The sequence below is a fragment of the Salmo trutta genome, chromosome 17 (assembly GCF_901001165.1).
Source record: "Salmo trutta chromosome 17, fSalTru1.1, whole genome shotgun sequence".
Lineage (NCBI taxonomy): Eukaryota > Metazoa > Chordata > Actinopteri > Salmoniformes > Salmonidae > Salmo > Salmo trutta.
In genome coordinates this window covers 52,417,032-52,441,181 of record NC_042973.1, presented here as the reverse complement: position 1 = coordinate 52,441,181, position 24,150 = coordinate 52,417,032, and the positions used below count along the sequence as shown (strand labels likewise).

At 42.8% G+C, this 24,150-nt stretch overlaps 1 protein-coding gene across 1 annotated transcript in view; it reads right to left on the bottom strand.

The window, feature by feature from the left end:
- The window catches only part of LOC115152395 (cyclin-dependent kinase 17), a 51,139-nt gene extending 27,253 nt beyond the window's left edge, over window positions 1-23,886 (bottom strand). The window contains exons 1-2 of the mRNA XM_029697234.1: window positions 23,531-23,886; window positions 1,861-2,009 (exon numbers count right to left, since the gene is read on the bottom strand). Coding sequence (XP_029553094.1) covers window positions 1,861-2,009; window positions 23,531-23,586 — 205 coding nt within the window. The 5' untranslated portion in view covers window positions 23,587-23,886. The remainder of the gene's footprint in view (window positions 1-1,860; window positions 2,010-23,530) is intronic.
- Between the last annotated feature and the right edge of the window lie 264 nt (window positions 23,887-24,150).

Below are 24,150 nucleotides of genomic sequence, written 5' to 3'. Positions count from 1 at the left end.
AGTCGCCGTGACAATTGTCATGGAAACTCTAGAATGTTCCAGACCCTGAACAGGCAGCACCATAGCAACGTCATGGCAGCCACCGTCAACACCAGGCGCTAGACCATCCCAAGCTTAGAGATAAGGTGACGTAGCTGGTTAGTTATCTTTGTTTTGACGCCTCGCCGGCTACAACCTTCACTGGACTCTAACATGAAGAAGTAACACTGATGACGTGTGTGTGTTCCGGAGGTTAAAGAGAAGAAAGTATCTGCTGGGTGCAGTGAAACAACACACTGCCAGACATAGTCTTATTCATTGACTTACAGAACATTCGCAAAGTCTTCAGGCCCCTTTTTCCACATTGTTACGTCACAGCCTTATTCTCAAACGAATGAATATTATTCATATTTATCTCATCCCTCTACACACAATACCCCATAATGACAAAGTAAAAACAGGTTTTTAGACAAAAAAAACTGAAATGACTTATTTAATAACTCATTTGCTATGAGACTTAAAATGGATTGATTGGATTTGATTTGGAAAGGCACACACCTGTCTATATAAAGGTCTTACAGTTGACAGTGCATGTCAGAGCAAAAACCAAGACATGAGGTCAAAGGAATTATCAGTAGAACTCCGAGACTGTATTGTGTCGAAGCACAGATCTGAGGAAGGGTACCAAAACATTTCTGCAGCATTGAAGGTCCCCAAGAACACAGTGGCCTCCATCATTCATAAATGAAACAAGATCGGAACCATCAACACTCTTCCTAAAGTTGGCCGCCGGGCCAAAGTGAGCAATCGGGGGAGAAGGGCCTTGGTCAGGGAGGTGACCAAGAACCCGATGGTCACTCTGACAGAGCTCCAGAGTTCCTCTGTGGAGATGGGAGAACCTTCCAGGAGGACAAGCATCTCTGCAGCACTCCACCAAATCAGGCCTTGATGGTACAGACGGAAGCCACTCCTCAGTAAATGGCACATGAAGGCCACTTGGAGTTTACCAAAGGGCACCTAAAGAACTCTCAGACCATGAGAAACAAGATTCTCTGGTCTGATGAAACCAAGATTGAACTCTTTGGCCTGAATGCCAAGCATCACGTCTGGAGGAAACCAGGCACCGCTCATCACCTGGTCAATAACATCCAGTTATTGACAGTGAAGCATGGTGGTGGCATTATCATACTGTGGCAATGTTTTTCAGCGACAAGGACTGGGAGACTAGTCAGGATGAAGGGAAATATGAACAGAGCAAAATACTTGATGAAAACCTGCTCCCCATCCAACCTGAAAGAGCTTGAGAGGATGTGCAGAGAAGAATTGGAGAAACTCCCCAAATACAGGTGTGCCAAGCTTGTAGTGTCATACCCAAGAAGACTCACGGCTGTAATCACTGCCAAAGGTGCGAGTAAATGTCTGAATATTTGCAAAAATGTCTAAAAACCTGTTTTTGCTTTGTCATTATGGGGTATTGTGTGTAGGCACAGCCAGAAGAGGACTGGCCACCCCTCACAGCCTGGTTCCTCTCTAGGTTTCTTCCTAGGTTTTGGCCTTTCTTTGGGAGTTTTTCCTAGCCACCGTGCTTCTACACCTACATTGCTTGCTGTTTGGGGTTTTAGGCTGGGTTTCTGTACAGCACTTTGAGATATCAGCTGATGTAAGAAGGGCTTTATAAATACATTTGATTGATTGATAAGGAGAAAAAACGATTTCATACATTTTAGAATAAGGCTGTAACGTAACAAAATGTGGAAAAAGTGAAGGCGTCTGAATACTTTCCAAATGCACTGTACATTACATCCACATAACCACACATTCATACATACACTCTCTCCCTCACACAACCCCCCCCACACACACACACACACACACCCTCACCGCTGTCTTTGATGCCGTTCTCCTCTATAGTAATCTGTTCAGCCAGTTCAGACAGAGACTCATCGATGGTCTGACTACCTCTCAGAGTCTGGGACAGCCTCCTTCTAAACCGCTTCATCTTCTCCATGGAGCTCTCGGGAAGGGGAGGCCTGCGGATGGAGAGAAGAGGGGACAGTCAGTTACACACACACACACACACACACACACACACACACACACACACACACACACACACACACACACACACACACACACACACACCAGGCCTGGGGAGAGGCCAGATTCATCAAAGAGGAAAAAGATACCCCACACACCGTTACTGTTAAATGCTCCCACTGTTTATTTTGTTGACTGGAATGTTAACGCGGAGAGAGGAGTCGGACACAGGGAGGCAGTGAAGAAAAGCTACCGAGGACACACTCAAAAAAAGAGGGACGATAAAGTATTAGAATACATATGGCTGGGAGTTCTTCTTGATCAGCCCTGGAACACGATATAAGGCCTTCAAAAGCGAACCAGAGGGTAAACAGTGTGTCTTTCTTTGACGATAACTGCCAGTACTACTTGTGGTTGAGAAAGCGTGACAAATATGTGTATCTTGTAATACAAGTGTGCGTGTCAAAAGGTGTGCTTCTTTTGAAAAGCACTCCCTGTGTGAGTGCGGTCTGAGCAGGCCCCAGCATGTTCCTGGGCAGGTCCCCTAATAAATATTGCTTTCAAAGATTTCACAACGAGTACAGCCATCAAACACACCTCAAGCTATACATACTAATTCCATATCTATAGTAAAATGAGTTTATTAAAAATAATAACCGTCAAACTACCTCAAGATAAATATCCTAGTAATCCCACATCTATAGTTAAATGAAGACAAAAAGAAGACATTGCAGGACACAAGATTTATAGCTACTGACTGGAGCGAACACAAAGAACCTATCAACACTCAAGGAAACAGGCCTAATTTAGGAGTCAGTAATATAGAGCCTAATGAATTTCCCACGCTGGAAAAACAATGTATTGGGGGAGATAATCATTCACGTAGCTCCGGGACGGAACTAATCTAGTGTGAAGAGGAACCCAGAGATCAAAACATACACACGTCATTTAGACCAGCGATACACTGAGTGTACAAAACATTAGGAACACCTGCTCTTTTCATGACATAGACTGAATCCAGGTGAAAGCTACGATCCCTTATTGATGTCACCTGTTAAATCCACTTCAAATCAGTGTAGATGAAGGGGAGGAGACCGGTTGAAGGAGGATTTTTAAGCCTTGAGACAACTGAGACATGAATTGTGTGTGTGCCATTCAGAGGGTGAATGGGAAAGAAAAATATGTTAAGTGCCTTTGCACGGGGGTATGGTAGTAGGTGCCTGGTTTGAGTGTGTCAAGAGCTACAACGCACCAAAGGACATCCATCCAACTTGACAACTGTGGGAAGCATTGGAGTCAACATGGGCCAGCATCCCTGTGGAATGCTTCCGACACCTTGTGGAGTCCATGCCATGACGAATTGAGGCTGTTCTGAGGGCAAATGGGGATGCAACTCAATATTAGGAAGGTGTTCCCAATGTTTTGTGAACTCAGTGTATAACAGTCCTCGTAACTTGTTTCCAACGGTGGAAAAACATGATGTATTGGGAGAGATATATGTTTTATTCATAGGGGATGGAATTAATGTGAGCTGGAGCGAACAAGAAAGAACCTATCAACACTCAGGGAAAAAGACATCATTTTGACATTAGTAAAATATCCTAATGAATTTCCCACACTGGAAAAACCTGATGTATTTGAAGAGATGGATGGAGTGATGACACAGTCCATATGAACTGTGTTAGCAGATGGTAAAGCAGGGGATTTTTGAGAGAATGGGAGAACAGAACTAGCATAGGCTGCATCCAGTTCAAGTCACATTGCATCACCATTCAGTGTGAGAGAGAGAGCGAGAGGAAAGAATTCAAGCGTATTTTTGTGAGAGAAAGTGAAAGCAAAAGACGGGGAGAGAAAACAATTGACAGAGAAGGGAGTGGAAAAGAAAGGACACGCTGGTGAGAGAGAAGTAAATGAGGTTGTCTTTCAACCTGCTGTTTCAGATATCGCCCTCCCTGCCAAATGTTATCTGACCTTTGGTGAGGGGGAGATTACAACACTACTACACTTTTACAGATATGGACATGTGTCTGTTTGTCTGTCTGTACTGAGGATGAGTAATAAGAGACATGAAGCCACATGAGTTAGGTCCTGAAGGTCTGTCTGTCTGACTAATACTCTCCATTACAAGCCTTTGTCTTCCCAAACATCACTCAGGAGCTGGAGAGAGATGTCAGTAAGGCGGGGGGGGGGGGGGGGGGAGTTGTTTTGAAGGAAAGAGCAGAGCTACTAAACTAAGCTACCATCTATTCACTGTCTGACACGTAGCTCCCCATTCATTCACTGATCAGGGACAGTCGGTGACGATTCCTGCCCTTCTTCCGCATTCTATTGCTCCATGATTTAGCTCTGACAACTCTTCCGGAATGTTACAGCCAGCTCCTCCGGTCATTTTAGGCCATTTTAGGACAGCGGAGATGAGATGAGGGAGTCGGTAGGACTCTGGAGTCATCACTGCCAACAGAACAGCTCATAGCCTTCTTCTCATTTGTCACAGTTGAGGGTACAGCTCAGCCTCGGAGCACACTGTGTTCCATGGAGAATGAATGGCTGGATGAATGAAAGAATTTCACCAGAGTAAATGAATGAATTTGACTAGAGTTTTGATGGCAGTTTCTAACCCATCCCATCCTTGTTCGCGTCCCCCCCATCCCATTCTGTCCCCTTTCAATGGCTTGGCTCTGTGATCTAGTCTGGAGCCCTGGAGAGTTGGATGTGATCCCTGCTCCCATGAGTAAGTAGGCCGTGCAGAGGACTGGGCTCCAGATCCACTGGGTTAAGGTCAAAGAAGTAGTCCCATTCAAGCACTGATTTGGATTTGTTGCCGTGGCAACATTCTTCCCCCAATGTCTAAATGTAAAGTCCCTGCGGGAGGATAGGATGATACTCTGTCTCTTTTTATCAAACCACCTGGCTTACTGTACACACACACACACACACACACACACACACACACCCTACAGTCTGTGGTCACACACATAGTTAACCATGATTTCCCCAGATGGACAAACTGATAGTTCCAGCTGTATGCAAAATTGCATTTTACACATAAGTGTGGCTGGCATGGACAGTGGGGATAGGAGGGGGTAGGGGAAAGACTAAGAAAAGCAGGGTAAAGGAGGGAGAGGAGGAAGAAGAGGATGTAAGCAGAGAGTAGAAGTAGGTTAAGCAGCTCAATAAGACCGGGCCTTACGCGACAAATATGTGGTACGTAAACTTGCCACCAGGCACACAACTATTATTTTTACTGTGTCCCTTTCAGGGTAATTTGTCTTGCATCTCAAACATAACAGCACCACCACATATAGTGCACGTCGAGCAATTCCAAGGTAACAGAGTGACGCGGAGACTCACTTTAAAATGTATGACAAGCAAAAACCATTGATTGCAAAGTTTAACAAACCATACACCTACATGCAGAAGTCTACTTTTAACAATTTCCACTGGACATTTTACTCAAACAACTTGAAGAACAGTGCAGATGCAAAGTTTAGTAACGGAATGACAGTAAAATCTCCCTACGTTTTTACATGACCCCGTTTTCCAAAAACACTTACATATCTACTCCGAGTTAAGACTAAAAGATGTCTGCAGAAAGAATGGTGTGTCGGCTATGATATGACCCTTTGAGTAAAACATTTTTTTTCTTTGGGTTATTAAACTACAGTTTTTTTTATTTATTTTTTATTTCACCTTTATTTAACCAGGTAGGCTAGTTGAAAACAAGTTCTCATTTGCAACTGCGACATTTCCAAGATAAAGCATAGCAGTTCGACACATGCAACAACACAGAGTTACACATGGAATAAACAAAACATACAGTCAATAATACAGTAGAACAAAATAAAACAAAAAGTCTATATACAGTAGTGAAGTCGATAAACACCAGGTAACAGAATGACATCATGGGTCCCTGATCTGTACAATACAGAAATGCATACTGGAGTATTATTCTACACACTGGCTATTATTCTAATGAGCTCCACCCCAAACAAGACCAAATTTGGTTGGTCCGGACCAGAACAAATCTGTACCAATCATAGATGTCTATGTTTCACAAGTTTGGACATCACAATACAACACAGTAGAGAAAAGTATAGTATAGTTCAGTACAGTAGACTACAGCAAAGAAAATAGTATATTTCCATACAGTAGAATATAGTACAGTAGAGCACAGTACAGAAAAGTATAGTTCAGTACAGAAAAGTCCAGTAGAGTAGTATTATATTGTACTTTACTCATGTGTACTCTACGTTACTGAACTATACACTACTTTTCTGTTCTCTACTGTACTGTGCTCTACTGCAACAGTGGTTTGTGACTACTATGACTTCTCGATGTGGCCAATTCAATTGAAGTCATTCAGGTACTGATTTTTTTGGGTAACTCTGTTACCGATGTGGTAGCAGAGCGACGCGTTTTAATCACTTAATAATTGATCATGTAATCCAGGTCAAGAAATGGGTTAAAATCGTGTGAAATGTGAGAGAAACGACCAACTAGAATATCAGCCAATCAAAAGTGCACAAATCCTTTAGGTCCCGCCTTTGACGGTTCAATCGTTGCAATCTCGAGCAAGCCTTCTAGAGGAAGCGGCATTTTTATGACAAACTTTCTCCTGGTTGTGAAGTCAGAAAACTGCGCTAAAGCTAGAAATAAAAGCTAGACATATCTTCAGAGAAACACTGACAATTGATGGTCCATTCATCGCATCGTCTTGAGAAGCGGTAGAATGGGTTGATGGACCATTTACTTGGTGAGATTTATTTTTCATGAATGAAGCCACTGTATTAGCGCTGCATTAGCAGGCCAATGCTAATTTTTCTATATATTAGTGAATATAAAATTGTGCCATTTATGCTAATTACTAAGCAAACTTTTGTAGAAGTAAAAAAACTTTTTCCATGTGAACAATATTGTAACACTACAGATGCAATTCAAATCAAATCAAAGTTTATTTGTCACGTGCGTCGAATACAACAGGTGTAGACCTTACAGTGAAATGCTTACTTACAGGCTCTAACCAACAGTGCAAAAAAGGTATTATGTGAACATTAGGTAAGTAAAGAAATAAAAACAACAGTAAAAACAGATTGAAAAATAACAGTAGCGAGGCTATATACAGTAGCGAGGCTATATACAGACACCGGTTAGTCAGGCTGATTGAGGAAGTATGTACATGTAGATATGGTTAAAGTGACTATGCATATATGATGAACAGAGAGTAACAGTAACGTAAAAGAGGGGTTGGTGGGTGGTGGGTCCCGGGACACAATGCAGATAGCCCGGTTAGCCAACGTGCGGGGGCACTGGTTGGTCGGGCCAATTGAGGTAGTACGTACATGAATGTATAGTTAAAGTGACTATGCATATATGATAAACAGAGAGTTGCCATGCAGTAATAGAGAAAGTCTATGGCTGGGGTGGCTGGGGTCTTTGACAATTTTTAGGGTCTTCCTCTGACACCGCCTGGTGTAGAGGTCCTGGATGGCAGGCAGCTTAGCCCCAGTGATGTACTGGGCCGTACGCACTACCCTCTGTAGTGCCTTGCAGTGGGGGCCAAGCAATTCCCGCATCAGGCAGTGATGCAACCAGTCAGGATGCTCTCGATGTTGCAGCTGTAGAACCTTTGTGGATATCAGGACCCATGCCAAATCTTTTTAGTTTCCTGAGGGGGAGTAGGCTTTGTCGTGCCCTCTTCACAACTGTCTTGGTGTGTTTGGACCATGATAGTTTGTTGTTGATGTGGACACCAAGGAACATGAAACTCTCAACCTGCTCCACTACAGCCCCATCAATGACAATGGGGGCATGCTCGGTCCTCCTTTTCCTGTAGTCCACAATCATCTCCTTAGTCTTGGTTACGTTGAGGGATAGGCTGTTATTCTGGCACCACCCGGCCAGGTCTCTGACCTCCTCCCTATAGGCTGTCTTGTCGTTGATCAGGCCTACCACCGTTGTGTCGTCTGCAAACTTAATGATGGTGTTGGAGTCGTGCCTAGCCGTGCAGTTGTGGGTGAACAGGGAGTACAGGAGGGGACTGAGCACGCACCCGAGGGGCTCCAGTGTTGAGGATCAGCGTCGCAGATGTGTTGCTACCTACCCCCACCACCTGGGGGCGGCCCGTCAGGAAGTCCAGGATCCAGTTGCAGAGGGGGGTGTTTAGTCCCAGGATCCTTAGCTTAGTGATGAGCTTTGAGGGTACTATGGTGTTGAACGCTGAGCTGTAGTCAATGAATAGCATTCTCACATAGGTGTTCCTTTTGTCCAGGTGGGAAAGGGCAGTGTGGAGTGCAATAGAGATTGCATCATCTGTAGATCTGTTTGGGCGGTATGCAAATTGGAGTGGGTCTAGGGTTTCTGGGATAATGGTGTTGATGTGAGCCATTACCAGCCTTTCAAAGCACTTCATGGCTACGGACGTGAGTGCTACGGGTCTGTAGTCATTTAGGCAGGTTCCCTTCGTGTTCTTGGGCACAGGGACTATGGTGGTCTACTTGAAACATGTTGGTATTACAGAATCAATCAGGGACATGTTGAAAATGTCAGCGAATAGACCTGCCAGTTGGTCAGCACATGCCCGGAGCACACGTCCTGGTAATCCGTCTGGCCCCGCAGCCTTGCGAATGTTGACCTGTTTAAAGGTCTTACTCACGTCGGCTACAGAGAGCGTGATCACACAGTCTTCCAGAACAGCTGATGCTCTCATGCATGTTTCAGTGTTGCTTGCCTTGAAGCGAGCATAGAAGTGATTTAGCTCGTCTGGTAGGCTCGTGTCACTGGGCAGCTCGCGGCTGTGCTTCCCTTTGTAGTCTGTAATAGTTTGCAAGCCCTGCCACATAAGACGAGCGTCGGAGCCGGTGTAGTATGATTCAATATTAGCCCTGTATTGACGCTTTGCCTGTTTGATGGTTCGTCGCAGGGCATAGCAGGATTTCTTATAAGCTTCCGGATTAGAGTCCCGCACCTTGAAAGTGGCAGCTCTACCCTTTAGCTCAGTGCGAATGTTGCCTGTAATCCATGGCTTCTGGTTGGGGTATGTACGTACAGTCACTGTGGGGACGGTTCAAGTCCGGGATCTGGCTTGGCCACTCAAGAACAATCAGAGACTTGTCCCGAAGCCACTCTTGCGTTGTCTTGGCTGTGTGCTTAGGGTCATTGTCCTGTTGGAAGGTGATCCCTCACCCTAATCGGAAGTTATGAGCACTCTGGAGCAGGTTTTCATCAAGGATCTGTCTGTACTTTGTGCCGCTCATCTTTCCCTCGATCCTGACTAATCTCCCAGTCCCTGCCTCTGAAAAACATCTCCACACCATGACGCTGCCACCACCATGCTTCACCATAGGGATGGTGCCAGGTTTCCTCTAGACGTGACACTTGGCATTCAGATCAAAGAATTCAATCTTGGTTTCATCAGACCAAAGAATCTTGTTTCTCATGGTCTGAGAGTCTTTAGGTGCCTTTTGGCAAACTCCAAGTGGCTGTCATGTGCCTTTTACCTTATATAGGCAGGTGTGTGCCTTTCCAAATCAGGTCCAATCAATTGAAATTTATCACAGGTGGACTCCAATCAAGTTGTCGAAAATCTCATGTGTGATCAATGGAAACAGGACGCAGCTGAGCTCAATTTCGAGTCTCATAGCAAAGGGTCTGAATACAGTTTTTTTTATACATTTGCAAAAATGTCTAACACCCTGTTTTTACTTTGTCATTATGGGGTATTGTATGTAGATTGATGAGGAAAAATAAATATTGAATCCATTTCAGAATAAGGCTGTAACGTAACAAAATGTGTAAAAGGGGAAGGGGTCTGAATACTTTCCCGTTGCACTCTAATGTATACGTTTATTATTTCAGATATATCTTATAAAAAAAAGAAACATAGACAATGGTGTACAACAAATGTGCAATTTTTATGTTCTTACCTTTCGCTATTGGATACGTTTTGGCCTGGCTTAATTCAACATCCAGGGCAGGTTTGAGATGGAGTTTGAGTCTTCTTGGAAGGCGAGCGAGAGATCAAGGTTTTCTATTGCATGCAGAAGAAAGACGACATCTGAAGACATGGGTTGGCAGGTAGCCTAGCAGTTACGAGCATTGGGCCAGTAACCAAAAGGTCGCTGGTTCGAATCCCCAAGCCAACTATGTGAAAAATCTGTCAATGTGCCCTTGAGCAAGGCACTTAACCCTAATTGCTCTGGATAAGTGTCTGCTAAACAACAAAATATGTAAACTTTTTTTATTTTTTATTATAAAATCTCTTCAAGAGGACCTTTTCTTGAAGGACACTTAAATACACTATTCTCCACAGCTTTACTGTGTTTGTTGGGACTGATCACCCCCAACTGTGAAATATTGAATCTGTATTCGAGTGTCATTTTGTTTTCTGAATTGAACTTTACTGGTGATAATTGATACTATAGAAGGTAGAACTGATTTTACCTGAGGTATTGAAATAGATCCATAGATTATGTGAACACTGAGCTTATTTATTGTGAAATACTATTATTGTGAATTTGTTGTTGAGAACTACAATTAATTTTATTATAAAATAAACATGCCAGCATTAGCACTCTCTCTAAACTTTATATCTCGGTCTCTAGTCTAATTTTTCTATGCTAATCTCATTACTGTTCTTCCCGAATCTAGTCCCAGTGGTCAGCTGGGTTGTTGGTGTTCCATGCTAAGCACATGGTACAATAAACAAAATTGCTATGAATAAAAACAGTAACTAATTGGTAGGTCTACCTTAACTTCTTACTTCTGTGAACTTTCATTATCTGCAAAACTAAATAGAAATGTTCAACACTATTGTATTTTGATGCATTTATAATATCTTAATACTGTTTCTAGGAGACGTTTTTTAACAACCTTTCTCCATCTGTGTGACCAGAAATCAAAGCCTTTGTTTATTCCACATTTTTAGGTTGGAAAATGGTTGAAAAATGTATCAATGATTTAATTTCCCCAAAATATAGACTCCTAGCTCTCATTTGACACCAAATTTGATATACTCCTATAAACTTAACTCAGTGCTCATGGGTCCTTTTACATAGAAATGACTTGCTCCATATAAGCTAGTACACACACTACATGTCCAAAAGTATGTTGACACATGCTCGTCGAAATCCCCCCCCCCCCCCCCCCCCCCCCAATGGCCACTTTGAGTGACAGCTAGGGTCGCCCGTCTGGACACAGACCGCTCTCTCTCTTCCTCGCTCTCAAGCCATCCTTTGTGACCTAGTAACACCATCGGTCAGAGGGTCTTCGACCAGACTTCTACTATCAGAGAAGACAGACACAGCTCCAGCAGTGGGCCAATAGCCATGGCCATGACAACACTGTCTGTAACCACCATAGCTGTCTCTGGATACCTCATAGGCAGGTCCAAGATATGTAAAGACATCCTGAATCTGTATAAAGATATATCCTTTATACTGTGTTCTTCCATCCAATTGACATCTCCTCACAAAACCACATCCCCCCCCCAAATAAAAAATGTCACGATACAATCGTATATCAACGCTGTTTGAACAGGACAATAGGACGATGTCATTCCAGACATCGCCCAACCCAAGTCGGCATGGGTCTAGTTTCTACATTAATTTTCCATTACATTCACCCCTGATGAAATAAGCCTACATTGTATAAGATCAATACATCAATACTGTTACTTACACAGTAGTTAGATAATATAACTCCTCTCTGGTTGTTACTACAGTCGGCTACACAATACCAGCGCTGTGTAGCTGGCACGGTTCTAGGTTCTACATTCTGATCCATTATTACACAGAACCTGACGAGTCACTCTGAGAAGGGGATTCCAGTTTCCACTAATAACCAAAGCACACTGACTTTGTCTTGGTATTATTATGTTATTACTAAGTACTTAGGCGTAAAAACAAGTAACTACACCAAAGCATCCTAATATGACCAGCTATGCAGACTAATGCTTTGGACTTTACAGAGGTAGATGACTGGCTTAACGATCAAATATACAGTTGAAGTTTACATACACCTTAGCCAAATACATTTAAAAACTCTGTTTTTCACAATTTTTGAAACGTCAAACGTTTCAGGTAGCCTTCCACAAGCTTCCCACAATAGTTGGGTGAATTTTGGCCCATTCCTCCTGACAGAGCTGGTGTAACTGAGTCAGGTTTGTAGGCCTCCTTGCTCTCACACGCTTTTTCAGTTCCTCCCACAAATTTTCTATAGGATTTAGGTCAGGGCTTTGTGATGGCCACTCCAATATAGAGGTCGACCGATTATGATTTGATATATATATATATATATATCAAATCATAATCGGTACATATATATGTTCATATATATGTTCACACATATACACATATATATATATATACACACACATATACATATATATATATATATATATATATATATATATATATATATATATTTGTAATAATATATAATATTTGTAAAAATGACAATTACAACAATACTGAATGAACAATGGACACTTTAATTTTAACTTAATATAATACATCAATAAAATCAATTTAGTCTCAAATAAATAATGAAACATGTTCAATTTGGTTTAAATAATGCAAAAACAAAGTGTTGGAGAAGAAAGTAAAAGTGCAATATGTGCCATGTAAAAAAGCTAACGTTTAAGTTCCTTGCTCAGAACATGAGAACATATGAAAGCTGGTGGTTCCTTTTAACATGAGCCTTCAATATTCCCAGCTAAGAAGTTTTAGGTTGTAGTTATTATAAGACTATTTCTCTCTATACCATTTGTATTTCATATAGCTTTGACTATTGGATGTTCCAATAGGTACTTTAGTATTGCCAGCCTAATCTCGGGAGTAAATAGGCTTGAAGTCATAAACAGCGCAATGCTTGAAGCATTGCGAAGAGCTGCTGGCAAACGCGGTAAAGTGCTGTTTGAATGAAAGCTTACGAGCCTGCTGTTGCCTACCACCGCTCAGTCAGACTGCTCTATCAAATCATAGACTTAATTATAATATAATAACAACACACAGAAATACGAGCCTTAGGTCATTAATATGGTCAAATCCGGAAACTATCATTATGAACACAAAACGTTTATTCTTTCAGTGAAATTCGGAACCATTACGTATTTTATCTAACGGGTGGCATCCATAAGTCTAAATATTGCTGTTACATTGCACAACCTTCAATGTTATGTCATAATTACGTAACATTCTGGCAAATTAGCTTGCAACAAGCCAGCCGGCCCAAACTGTTGCATATACCCTGACTCGGCATGCAATGAACGCAAGAGAAGTGACACAATTTCCCTTGTTTAATATTGCCTGCTAACATGAATTTCTTTTAACTAAATATGCAGGTTTAAAAAAATATACTTGTATTGATTTTGAGAAAGGCATTGATGTTTATGGTTAGGGACAGTCGTGCAACGATTGTGCTTTTTTTCGCAAATGCGCTTTTGTTAAATCGTCCCCCGTTTGGCGAAGTTGGCTGTCTTTGTTAGGAAGAAATAGTCTTCACACAGTTCGCAACGAGCCAGGCGGCCCAAACTGCTGCATATACCTTGACTCTGTTGCGCAGAACGCAAGAGAAGTGACACAATTTCCTTAGTTAAAAGAAAATCATGTTAGCAGGCAATATTAACTAAATATGCAGGTTTAAAAATATATACTTGTGTAATGATTTTAAGAAAGGTGTTGATGTTTATGGTTAGGTACACATTTGTGCAACGACAGTCTTTTTTTTGTGAATGCGCTTGTTAAATCACCCGTTTGGCGAAGTAGGCTGTGATTCAATGATAAATTAACAGGCACCGCATCGATTATATGCAACGCAGGACAAGCTAGATAAACTAGTAATACCATCAACCATGTATAGTTAACTAGTAATTATGTTAAGATTAATTGTTTTTTATAAAGGTAAGTTTAATGCTAGCCAGCAACTTACCTTGGCTCCTTGCTGCACTCGCATAACAGGTAGTCAGCCTGCCACACAGTCTCCTCGTGGAGTGCAATGTAATCGGCCATGATCAGGGTCCAAAAATGCAGATTACCGACTGTTATGAAAACTTGAAATCGGCCCTACATAATCGGCCATTCCGATTAATCGGTCGACCTCTACTCCAATACCTTGACTTTGTTGCCCTTAAGCCATTTTGCCACAACTTTGGAAGTATGCTTGGGGTCATTGTCCATTTGGAAGACCCATTTGAGACCAAGCTTAAACTTCCTGACTGATGTCTTGAGATGTTGCGTCAATATATCCACATAATTTTCCCTCCTCATGATGCCATCTATTTAGAAGTGCACCAGTCCCTCCTGCAGCAAAGCACCCCCACAACATGATGCTGCCACCCCCATGCTTCGCGGTTGGTATGGTGTTCTTCGGCTTGCATGCATCCCCCTTTTTCCTCCAAACATAACGATGGTCATTATGGCCAAACAGTTCTATTTTTCTTTCCTCAGATCAGAGGACATTTCTCCAAAAAGTACGATCTTTGTCCCCATATGCAGTTGTCTGGCTTTTTTTATGGTGGGTTTTGGAGCAGTGCTTCTTCCTTGCTGAACGGCTTTTCAGATTATGTCGATATAGGACTCGTTTTACTGTGGATATAGATACTTTTGTACCTGTTTCCTCCAGCATCTTCACAAGGTCCTTTGCTGTTGTTCTGGGATTGATTTGCACTTTTCGTACCAAAGTACGTTCATCTCTAGAAGACAGAACGCGTCTCCTTCCTGAGCGGTATGACGGCTGCGTGGTTCCATGGTGTTTATACTTGCGTACTATTGTTTGTACAGATGAACGTGGTACCTTCAGGCATTTGGAAATTGCTCCCAAGGATGAACCAGACTTGTGGATGTCTACAATTTTTTTTCTGAGGTCTTTCTTTTGATTGTCTCATGATGTCAAGCAAAGAGGCACTGAGTTTGAATGTAGGCCTTGAAATAGATCCACAGGTACACCTCCAATTGACTCAGGCTAATTGACATAATTTATCAGAAGCTTCTAAAGCCATGACATCATTTTCTGGAATTTTCCAAGCTGTTTAAAGGCACAGTCAACTTAGTGTATGTAAACTTCTGACCCACTGGAATTGTGATACAGTGAATTATAAGTGAAATAATCTGTTTGTAAACAATTGTTGGAAAGATTACTTGTGTCATGCACAAAGTAGATGTCTTAACCGACTTGCCAAAACTATAGTTTGTTAACAAGAAATTTGTGGAGTGGTTGAAAAATGAGTTTTAATGACTCCAACCTAAGTGTATGTAAGCTTCCGACTTCAACTGTATATATATATATATATATATATATATATATAAATAAAAGTCATATATTGCATGATCACTTAGTCTGTGTCCACAATGTCACCCTATTCTCTATGTACATGTAGTGCACTACTTTTGACCAGGGCCCATAGGGATGTGGTAAAAGGTAATGCACTATATAGGAAATAGGGTGCCATTTGGGATACATAATTAATGCTTGTGCCAAAACAGTGGAAAGGCTAACACCGCACTCTTGTACCTGTGTAGTAACACTGTATTTACAATAGTGTAAACAATATTATATTAACCATAGACAATATCTATATTATTAACATGTAATAATACCTTAGAATCATTGAGTGTAATGTCTACATTCATCCATCTAACCTCCCTAACCAAATAGGGTCTTAATCAGCTGACACTCGGTGTAGGGTGCAGTTATCCTTAAACGCTGATCTTGGGTCGGTTTTCCATTTCCCCCAATAATGCTTCAGGTGAGAATTGACAGAGGGCATGCTAATCCTAGATCTGTACTTAAGGGGAAACTTCACCCCGAAGCCTAACCCTCTGACTGCTGGGTGGCTACTGTATGCTGAGTGAGACTTTCAGCCTGACTGTAAAGTGAGAAGAAAAAAAAGAGTTCGGTGAGAGTTCGGGAGGCCACTATTAGGCCAGCAAACAAATTTTGCTTACACTAGCATGTGTTGTCTATCGCAACTGTATTTCAAGAGGGGCCGCTTTCGGAGCCTGAGTGTCAGAATTGCTATGTTAATACCGTAGAGAAAGAGGAAGAGTTTGTATGAATGGCTATGTATAGACCAGAGTTACGGGACGGGGGAGTGTGTGGTGTGGATTCTGTGTGTGTGTGTTTGTGTGAGTGTGTTTCATGGCAGCTGCTCAGTGAGGACTAGGGAGAGGTGGACACTAACCTTCAGCCAGCTGTCCTTGGCCTGGTCGCTTAAACATGAGCCCTGTCCACCACACACACACACACACACCCCCACGGTTATGCTCATACACACGTATTTATGCTCACACACAGGAAGGCACTCAAACATGCATTCACAGAATGCATATATGCACTAACTGCTGGCATTTCAAACACACACACACACAGTTCCCTAAAATAAAATTAGGCACCGAGCAAATTTCAAGTCTGCTGAGCGCAAACTTGAACATTGTGTGTTTACTGTGAACACTGAGGATGTACCTGCTTTAAGTTACAGTTTTAACTGTGGCCAAATGGCTTCTGTGGCTATTTGATCATAATGTAGGCCTACTAGAGTGGCCTACCAGAAAATAATCTGGAGAAAATGCATCCCATAACATTTTAACATAGAAATAGCTGTTCTATCAATCTGCCTACAGTAGCAACCAATGTGTTGTGTTCAATGTTGGCCTACATTCCATTAGACTTTTGAAAAAAAATACAGGGCTTGACATTAACCTGTTTATCCACTTGTCCTTCAGACAAGGAGGTGACTGAACATGTTGTGTTGTTTGATGCAAAAAAACACTTTACAAAATAAAATGCATTATTCCCATACCATTATTACAGAGAATCAGACAAATTATTCTACCCACTGCCTATTTAGCTTATTCAAGCCTGTCTCAAAATACAACACTGCCCCTTTAAGACAAAAAAACAAAATCTCTTTACATGACTCGCTTTTCAAATATGTCTAGAAATGTACACGTTTTGTGCTCTTGTAAGAAGCAATCATTCCCCTAAGTACAAATGATCTATAACTGGACTAATATCTCACTAACTAGCAAAGGACATCCACAAAATGTCTACACGTGGCTACATGCAGCTCTCGCTTTGATCTCAAAACAAGCACATTTGATCTCAAAACAAGCACATTCATTCTGTAAACACAGTCCAGTTCAAAGTAAATGGCACAGCTCCATATATGGCAATGGTCTATTTGCATACAGTGCATTCGGAAAGTATTCAGACCCCTTGACTTTTTCAACATTTTGTTACATTACAGCCTTATTCTAAAATTGATTCAACCATGTTTTTTCTCATCAATCTACACACAATACCCCATAATGACAAAGCAAAAACATGTTCTTAGAAATGTTTGCTAATTTATATTGAAAAAAAACCTGAAATACCTTATTACATAAGAATTCAGATCCTTTGCTATTACATTTGAAATTGAGCTCAGGTGCATCCTGTTTCCATTGTTCATCCTTGAGATGTTTCTACAATTTGAATGGAGTCCACCTGTGATAAATTCAATTGATTGGACATAATTTGCAAAGGCACACACCTATCTATATTAAGGTCCCACAGAGCTTGCCGCCTGGCCAAACTGAACAATCGGGGGAGAAGGGCCTTGGTCATTCTCCAAACACCCGACAGGGCCAACATCCCCCTTATTTGCAAGAGGAAGCGACGCAGGTACAGAGGACAAAGAGCCGGATGCATGGTCAGGACCCGGGGAAGGCGAGTGGGAAAGCTGCCGTTACCGTCAATATTACTCGCCAACGTGCAATCATTGGACAAGAAACTAGACGAGGTACGATCACGAATATCCTACCAACGGGACATCAAAAACTGTAATATCCTATGTTTCACGGAATCGTGGCTGAATGACGACATGGCTATTCAGCGAGTGGGATATACGCTGCACCGGCAAGATAGAACAGCACACTCTGGTAAGACGAGGGGGGGGGGGGGGGTCTGTGCATATTTGTAAACAATAGCTGTTGCACGAAATCTAAGGTAGTATCAAGATTTTGCTCACCTGAAGTAGAGTATATTGTGATAAATTGCAGGCCACACTTCTTGCCTAGAAAGTTCTCAGCTATACTTTTCGTGGCTGTTTATTTACCACCACAGACAGACGTTGTCACTAAGACTGCACCCAGTCAGCTGTATAAGAAAATAAGCAAACAGGAAACCACTCACCCAGAGGCGGAGCTCCTAGTGGCCGGAGACTTTAATGCAGGGAAACTTAAATCAGTTCTACCAAATTTCCATCAACATGTTAAATGTGCAACCAGAGGGAAAAAAATTGTAGATCACCTGTAGTCCACACACAGAGACGCGTACAAAGCTCTCTCTCGCCCTCCATTTGATAAATCCGACCACAACTCTATCCTCCTGATTCCTGCTTACAAGCAAAAATTAAAGCAGGAAGCACCAGTGACACGGTCTATAAAAAAGTGGTCAGATGAAGCAGATGCTAAACTACAGGACTGTTTTGCTATCACAGACTGGAACACGTTCCGGGATTCTTCCGATGGCATTGAGGAGTACACCACATCAGTCACTGGCTTTATCAATAAGTGCATCGAGGACATCGTCCCCACAGTGACTGTACGTACATACCCCAACCAGAAGCCATGGATTACAGGCAACATTTGCACTGAGCTAAAGGGTAGAGCTGCCACCTTCAAGGTGCGGGACTCTAATCCGGAAGCTTACAAGAAATACTGCTATGCCCTGCGACGAACCATCAAACAGGCAAAGTGTGAATACAGGGATAAGATTGAATCATACTACACTGGCTCCGACGCTCGTCTTATGTGGCAGGGCTTGCAAACTATTACAGACTACAAAGGGAAGCACAGCCGCAAGCTGCCCAGTGACACGAGCCTACCAGATGAGCTAAATCACTTCTATGCTCGCTTCGAGGCAAGCAACACTGAAGCATGCATGAGAGCATCAGCTGTTCCGGACGACTGTGTGATCATGCTCTCCGTAGCCAACGTGAGTAACACCTTTAAACAGGTCAACATACACAAGGCTGCGGGGCCAGACGGATTACCAGGACGTGTGCTCTGGGCATGTGCTGACCAATTGGCAGGTGTCTTCACTGACATTTTCAGCATGTCCCTGATTGATTCTGTAATACCAACATGTTTCAAGCAGACCACCATAGTCCCTGTGCCCAAGAACACAAAGACAACCTCCCTAAATGACTACAGACCCGTAGCACTCACGTCCGTAGCCATGAAGTGCTTTGAAAGGTTGGTAATGGCTCACATCAACACCATTATCCCAGAAACCCTAGACCCACTCCAATTTGCATACCGCCCAAACAGATCCACAGAAGCCCGTCAGGGAGTCCAGGATACAGTTGCAGAGGGAGGTGTTTACTCCCAGGGTCCTTAGCTTAGTGATGAGCTTTGAGGGCACCATGGCGTTGAACACTGAGCTGTAGTCAATGAATAGCATTCTCACATAGGTGTTCCTTTTGTCCAGGTGGGAAAGGGCAGTGTGGAGTGCAATAGAGATTGCATCATCTGTGGATCTGTTGGGGCGGTATGCAAATTGGAGTGGGTCTAGGGTTTCTGGGATGATGGTGTTAATGTGAGCCATGACCAGCCTTTCAAAGCACTTCATGGCTACAGACGTGAGTGCTATGGGTCGGTAGTCATTTAGGCAGGTTACCTTAGTGTTCTTGGGCACAGGCACTATGGTGGTCTGCTTAAAACATGTTGGTACTACAGACTCGGACAGGGAGAGTTTGAAAATGTCAGTGAAGACACTTGCTAGTTGGTCAGCGCATGCTCGCTGTACACGTCCTGGTAACCCACCTGGCCCTTCGGCCTTGTGAATGTTGACCTGTCGAAAGGTCTTACTCATATCGGCTGCGGAGAGCGTGATCACACAGTCTTCCGGTACAGCTGGTGCTCTCATGCATGTTTCAGTGTTATTTGCCTCGAAGCGAGCATAGAAGTAGTTTAGCTCGTCTGGTAGGCTCGTGTCACTGGGCAGCTCTCAGCTGTGCTTCCCTTTGTAGTCTAATGGTTTGCAAGCCCGACGAGCGTCAGAGCCGTTGTAGTATGATTCGATCTTAGTCCTGTATTGACGCTTTGCCTGTTTGATGGTTCGTCAGAGGGCATAGCATTATTTCTTGTAAGCTTCCGGGTTGGAGTCCTGCTCCTTGAAAGCGGAAGCTCTAGCCTTTAGCTCAGTGCGGATGCTGCCTGTAGTCCATGGCTTCAGGTTGGGGTATTTACATACGGTCACTGTGGGGACGATGTCATCGATGCACTTATTGATTAAGCCAATGACTGATGTGGTGTACTCCTCAATGCCATTGGAGGAATACCGGAACATATTCCAGTTTGTGCTAGCAAAACAGTCTTGTAGCTTAACATCTGCTTAATCTGACCACTTTTTTATTGATCTAGTCACTGGTGCTTCCTGCTTTAATTTTTGCTTGTAAGCAGGAATCAGGTGGATGGATTTATGGTCAGATTTGCCAAATGGAGTGCGAGGGAGAGCTTTGTATGCGTCTCTGTGTGTGGAGTATAGGTGGTCCAGAAATCTTTTCCGTCTGGTTGCACATTTAACATGCTGATAGAAATTTGGTAAAACTGATTTAAGTTTCCCTGCATTAAAGTCTCCGGCTACTAGGAGAGCCGCCTCTAGGTGAGCGTTTTCTTGTTTGCTTATGGCGGAATACAGCTCATTCAATGCTGTCTTAGTGCCAACCTCTGACTGAGGTGGTATGTAAACAGCTTTGAAGAATACAGATGAGAACTCTCTCGGTAGGTAGTGTGGTTTACAGCTTATCATGATATACTCAACCTCAGGCAAGAAATAGCTCGATACTTCCTTAGGTATAGTGCACCCGCTGTTATTTACAAAAAGACAGTCTTCCGCTACTTGTCTTACCAGACGCCGCTGTTCTATCCTGCCGGTACATCGTATAACAAGCCAGCTATATGTTGATATTGTCGTCATTCAGCCACAACTCCGTGAAGCATAAGATGTTAGTTTTTAATGACCTGTTGGTAGTTTAATCTTCCCCGTAACTCGTCGATTTCATTGTCCAAAGATTGCATGTTTGCTTGCAGAATTGAGGGAAGTGGGGGTTTATGCGATCGCCAACGAATTCTCAAAAGGCAGCCCGCTCTCTGGCCTCTCTTTATCCGCCTCCTCTTCACGCAGATCACGGGGGTCGAGACCTGTTCCAGAGGGAGCCGTATATCCTCCGCCTTGGGCTCGTCAGAGTCGTGAAAGAAGAAAAAGGATTCTGCTAGTTCATGGTAAGTAATCGCAGTCCTGACATCTAGAAAAGTTATTTTCGGTCATAAGAGACGGTAGCAGCAACATTATGTACAAAATGAGTAAAAAAAATAAGTTACAAACAACGCAGATAAACGAACAAAAAAAACAATCGGTTGGGGGCACGTAAAACGTCTGCCTTCTGCTCCGGCGCCATCTTAAATCCTACTCCTATACGTTCTGCCTACAACATCTCTTGCACAGTTTGTTTTGTTTCGGTATGTTGCATTGAAAGTGCTTTAAATATTGCATTGATTCGATCACAATTACCGAAGGGAAACGTCGATAGTGTTAATAGGGAAAACTCTAAAACAGTAGTCACCAACCTTTTCTGAGTCAGCATCACTTTGAGTCAAAATGCAAGCCGAGATCTACCGCTCAGATTTGTATTTTTACATTACTTAAAAAACAAGTGTGATGGCATACACACCTTCACAAGCCATCTGATATATCCTACCCTACCCTGTGGGGATCAGTGCTACGTGGCTACAGCTGTTTCACAGAATGTCATGTTACCGTGCCTTACAATTCCACCACCATCCCAAAGGTCTTCACCAAGGTAATACAACGACATCAAACACACACACGCACACACAGGAAAGACTCAACTCCACCTTGGTGGTAACCATCTCCTTACAACCTCAGTGGGGCACCATGTAACACACAGGGGTATTTACACACAAAAGCTTGACATTTCTGAACCAAAAAGAAGAAACAGCCCCACAACCACATCTAAACATGAGTTAACGTTTGAATCACAGGCTGACATGAGAGAAGCTACAACTTCCACTGCAACCAGCCACTGAGAAGGACTACAACTATATAGACATTGGTTATTACAACTCTACAATGCCGGTAATCAATAACACTATAATGATCAGCTCCAGGCTAAACTAAACTTGCAGCTAGTGGCTGCTCTGGGTCAGCAGTCTGTTCGTGTGTGTACTGTTCCTCAGGCTGAGTGAGCTCGCATTCAGAACAATGACGTCTTCCTTCAGGACATCCGGACAACCCCCCCATCCAGTCAAACAGTAACCATTAAAGGTAGAGGAATCCCACCAAAAGGAAGGAATACCATGAAAACAACTGACTAAGATAGCGTCACCCTTGAACCCACAGGCACTTTCCGGTAGTCTACTGTAAACCTGCTCTACAGGGTTCTGTCTGCCAAATGGCAAGGCTCCTTCACGCCAACAATGTAATGCCATGTATCAATCTCCACACAAATAGAATTCAAAGGTTTTCAAGTCAAATGAATCACTACTATTTAAAATACTTATTTACAGGCCCTTCCCAACAATAAATATAAAAATAATAACACAAGGAATAAATACATGGATACTGGTTGCAATCCATTGAATACCACTGTGATAGCTTCCTGTGATATTTTAACTAGTAAATCCTTTTGGGGGCAATGGGGATATATACTATGGGTCAAATGTAATATAATTTCATTGAAATCCATCCCCCCCCCCCCCCATTATGTAATTTAAAAATATTCCAAGCCTGGTTTACAGCAGAGATTACTTTGTTCTAGAAATGTTTTGGAAAACACAAACATGTAGATGGATTTGAAATGTAGGTCAGTAAATGAATTTGGGGTATCACTTTACAATAGGGAATACAAGCCAAGTCGATACAATCATATATAAGCCTGCATACTGTAGTGTACAATAACTAGTAGGGACAATGTGGTGTTACTATTTTCAATTAATAGTTTCGTTTAGTTCCTCTTAAACCCTGTTGTTTCCTCATTAAACGACAACATACAGTATTTCTGCGAATCCAGCACTTCCAAATAGCGCACGCTTATCTATCCCATATATATATATATTTTAAACATGACAGCAGTGGCTTAGCTCCTGTCTGTGTACCTTTTAAATGTTTCATTATTCTGTGTGAAGAGTATCCAGTTTACCTTCCACAGCCTAATAGGCAGGACGGGACAACGCCAATTTGAATAGAAACAGCCTGTCCCCCACAATAGAAAGCCATTCACACACACACACACACACACACACACACACACACACACACACACATTTATACATACATAGGGGAGCGCTGTGAAGTAAACATTGCAACATTGTTACCCCATTTTGTGACAACGGGGTGGAATGTGTCTTGTTGTGGCCGCCACAACTGGTTGCTATCATCAAGCCACTTGCACAGTATATGCATTTGCGGCAATTTCCTAAGGACCCATCCGAAAAAATGTTACCATAGCGCTCACCAGAAACGATGTGCGTTATTCCGACCGGTGTCCCCGTCCCCGGAGCTTCTTTTCATTCCGGATGCCGTCCCGACGTAAAAAGAGGAATGCTTTGTTGTCTCGACGTAGTAGTTTCTTATCTCCAATAATGTCACCTAAATCCGCGAGGATGTTGCTCCCACCATGGCTATCGAGGATTCGAAGTTAGAACCTTTATGGGGGGGGTGGGGGGCAGTAGCGAGTGAACTGTTCCCTTTTCGGTTGGAGAACATGCCAGCGTGAGAAACCGATGACGACGATGGATCGGTCTTGAGGGGTGCGAGCTCAGCTGTGTGTGCCTGCCTGACTACTGCTTGCTGACGGTGCCGCCACCGCCGTGTCATCGAACGTATTTTTTTTTCCAGACAGAAGAATTTCAACCCTGATCACTAGGGGAAATAGCGCCACCCACTTCACTGTGATCGCCAGTTCATTGTTAGAAACTTCATTAAATGACCGAACTGTTTCAAAAAAAAATGTCTAGTTTGAGAAACAGACGCCTCACAAATCCTAAACTGGCAGTTTCATTAAATAGTAGCCGCAAAACAACAGTCTCAAAGTTAACAGTGAAGAGGCAACTCCTGGATGCTGGCCTTCTAGGC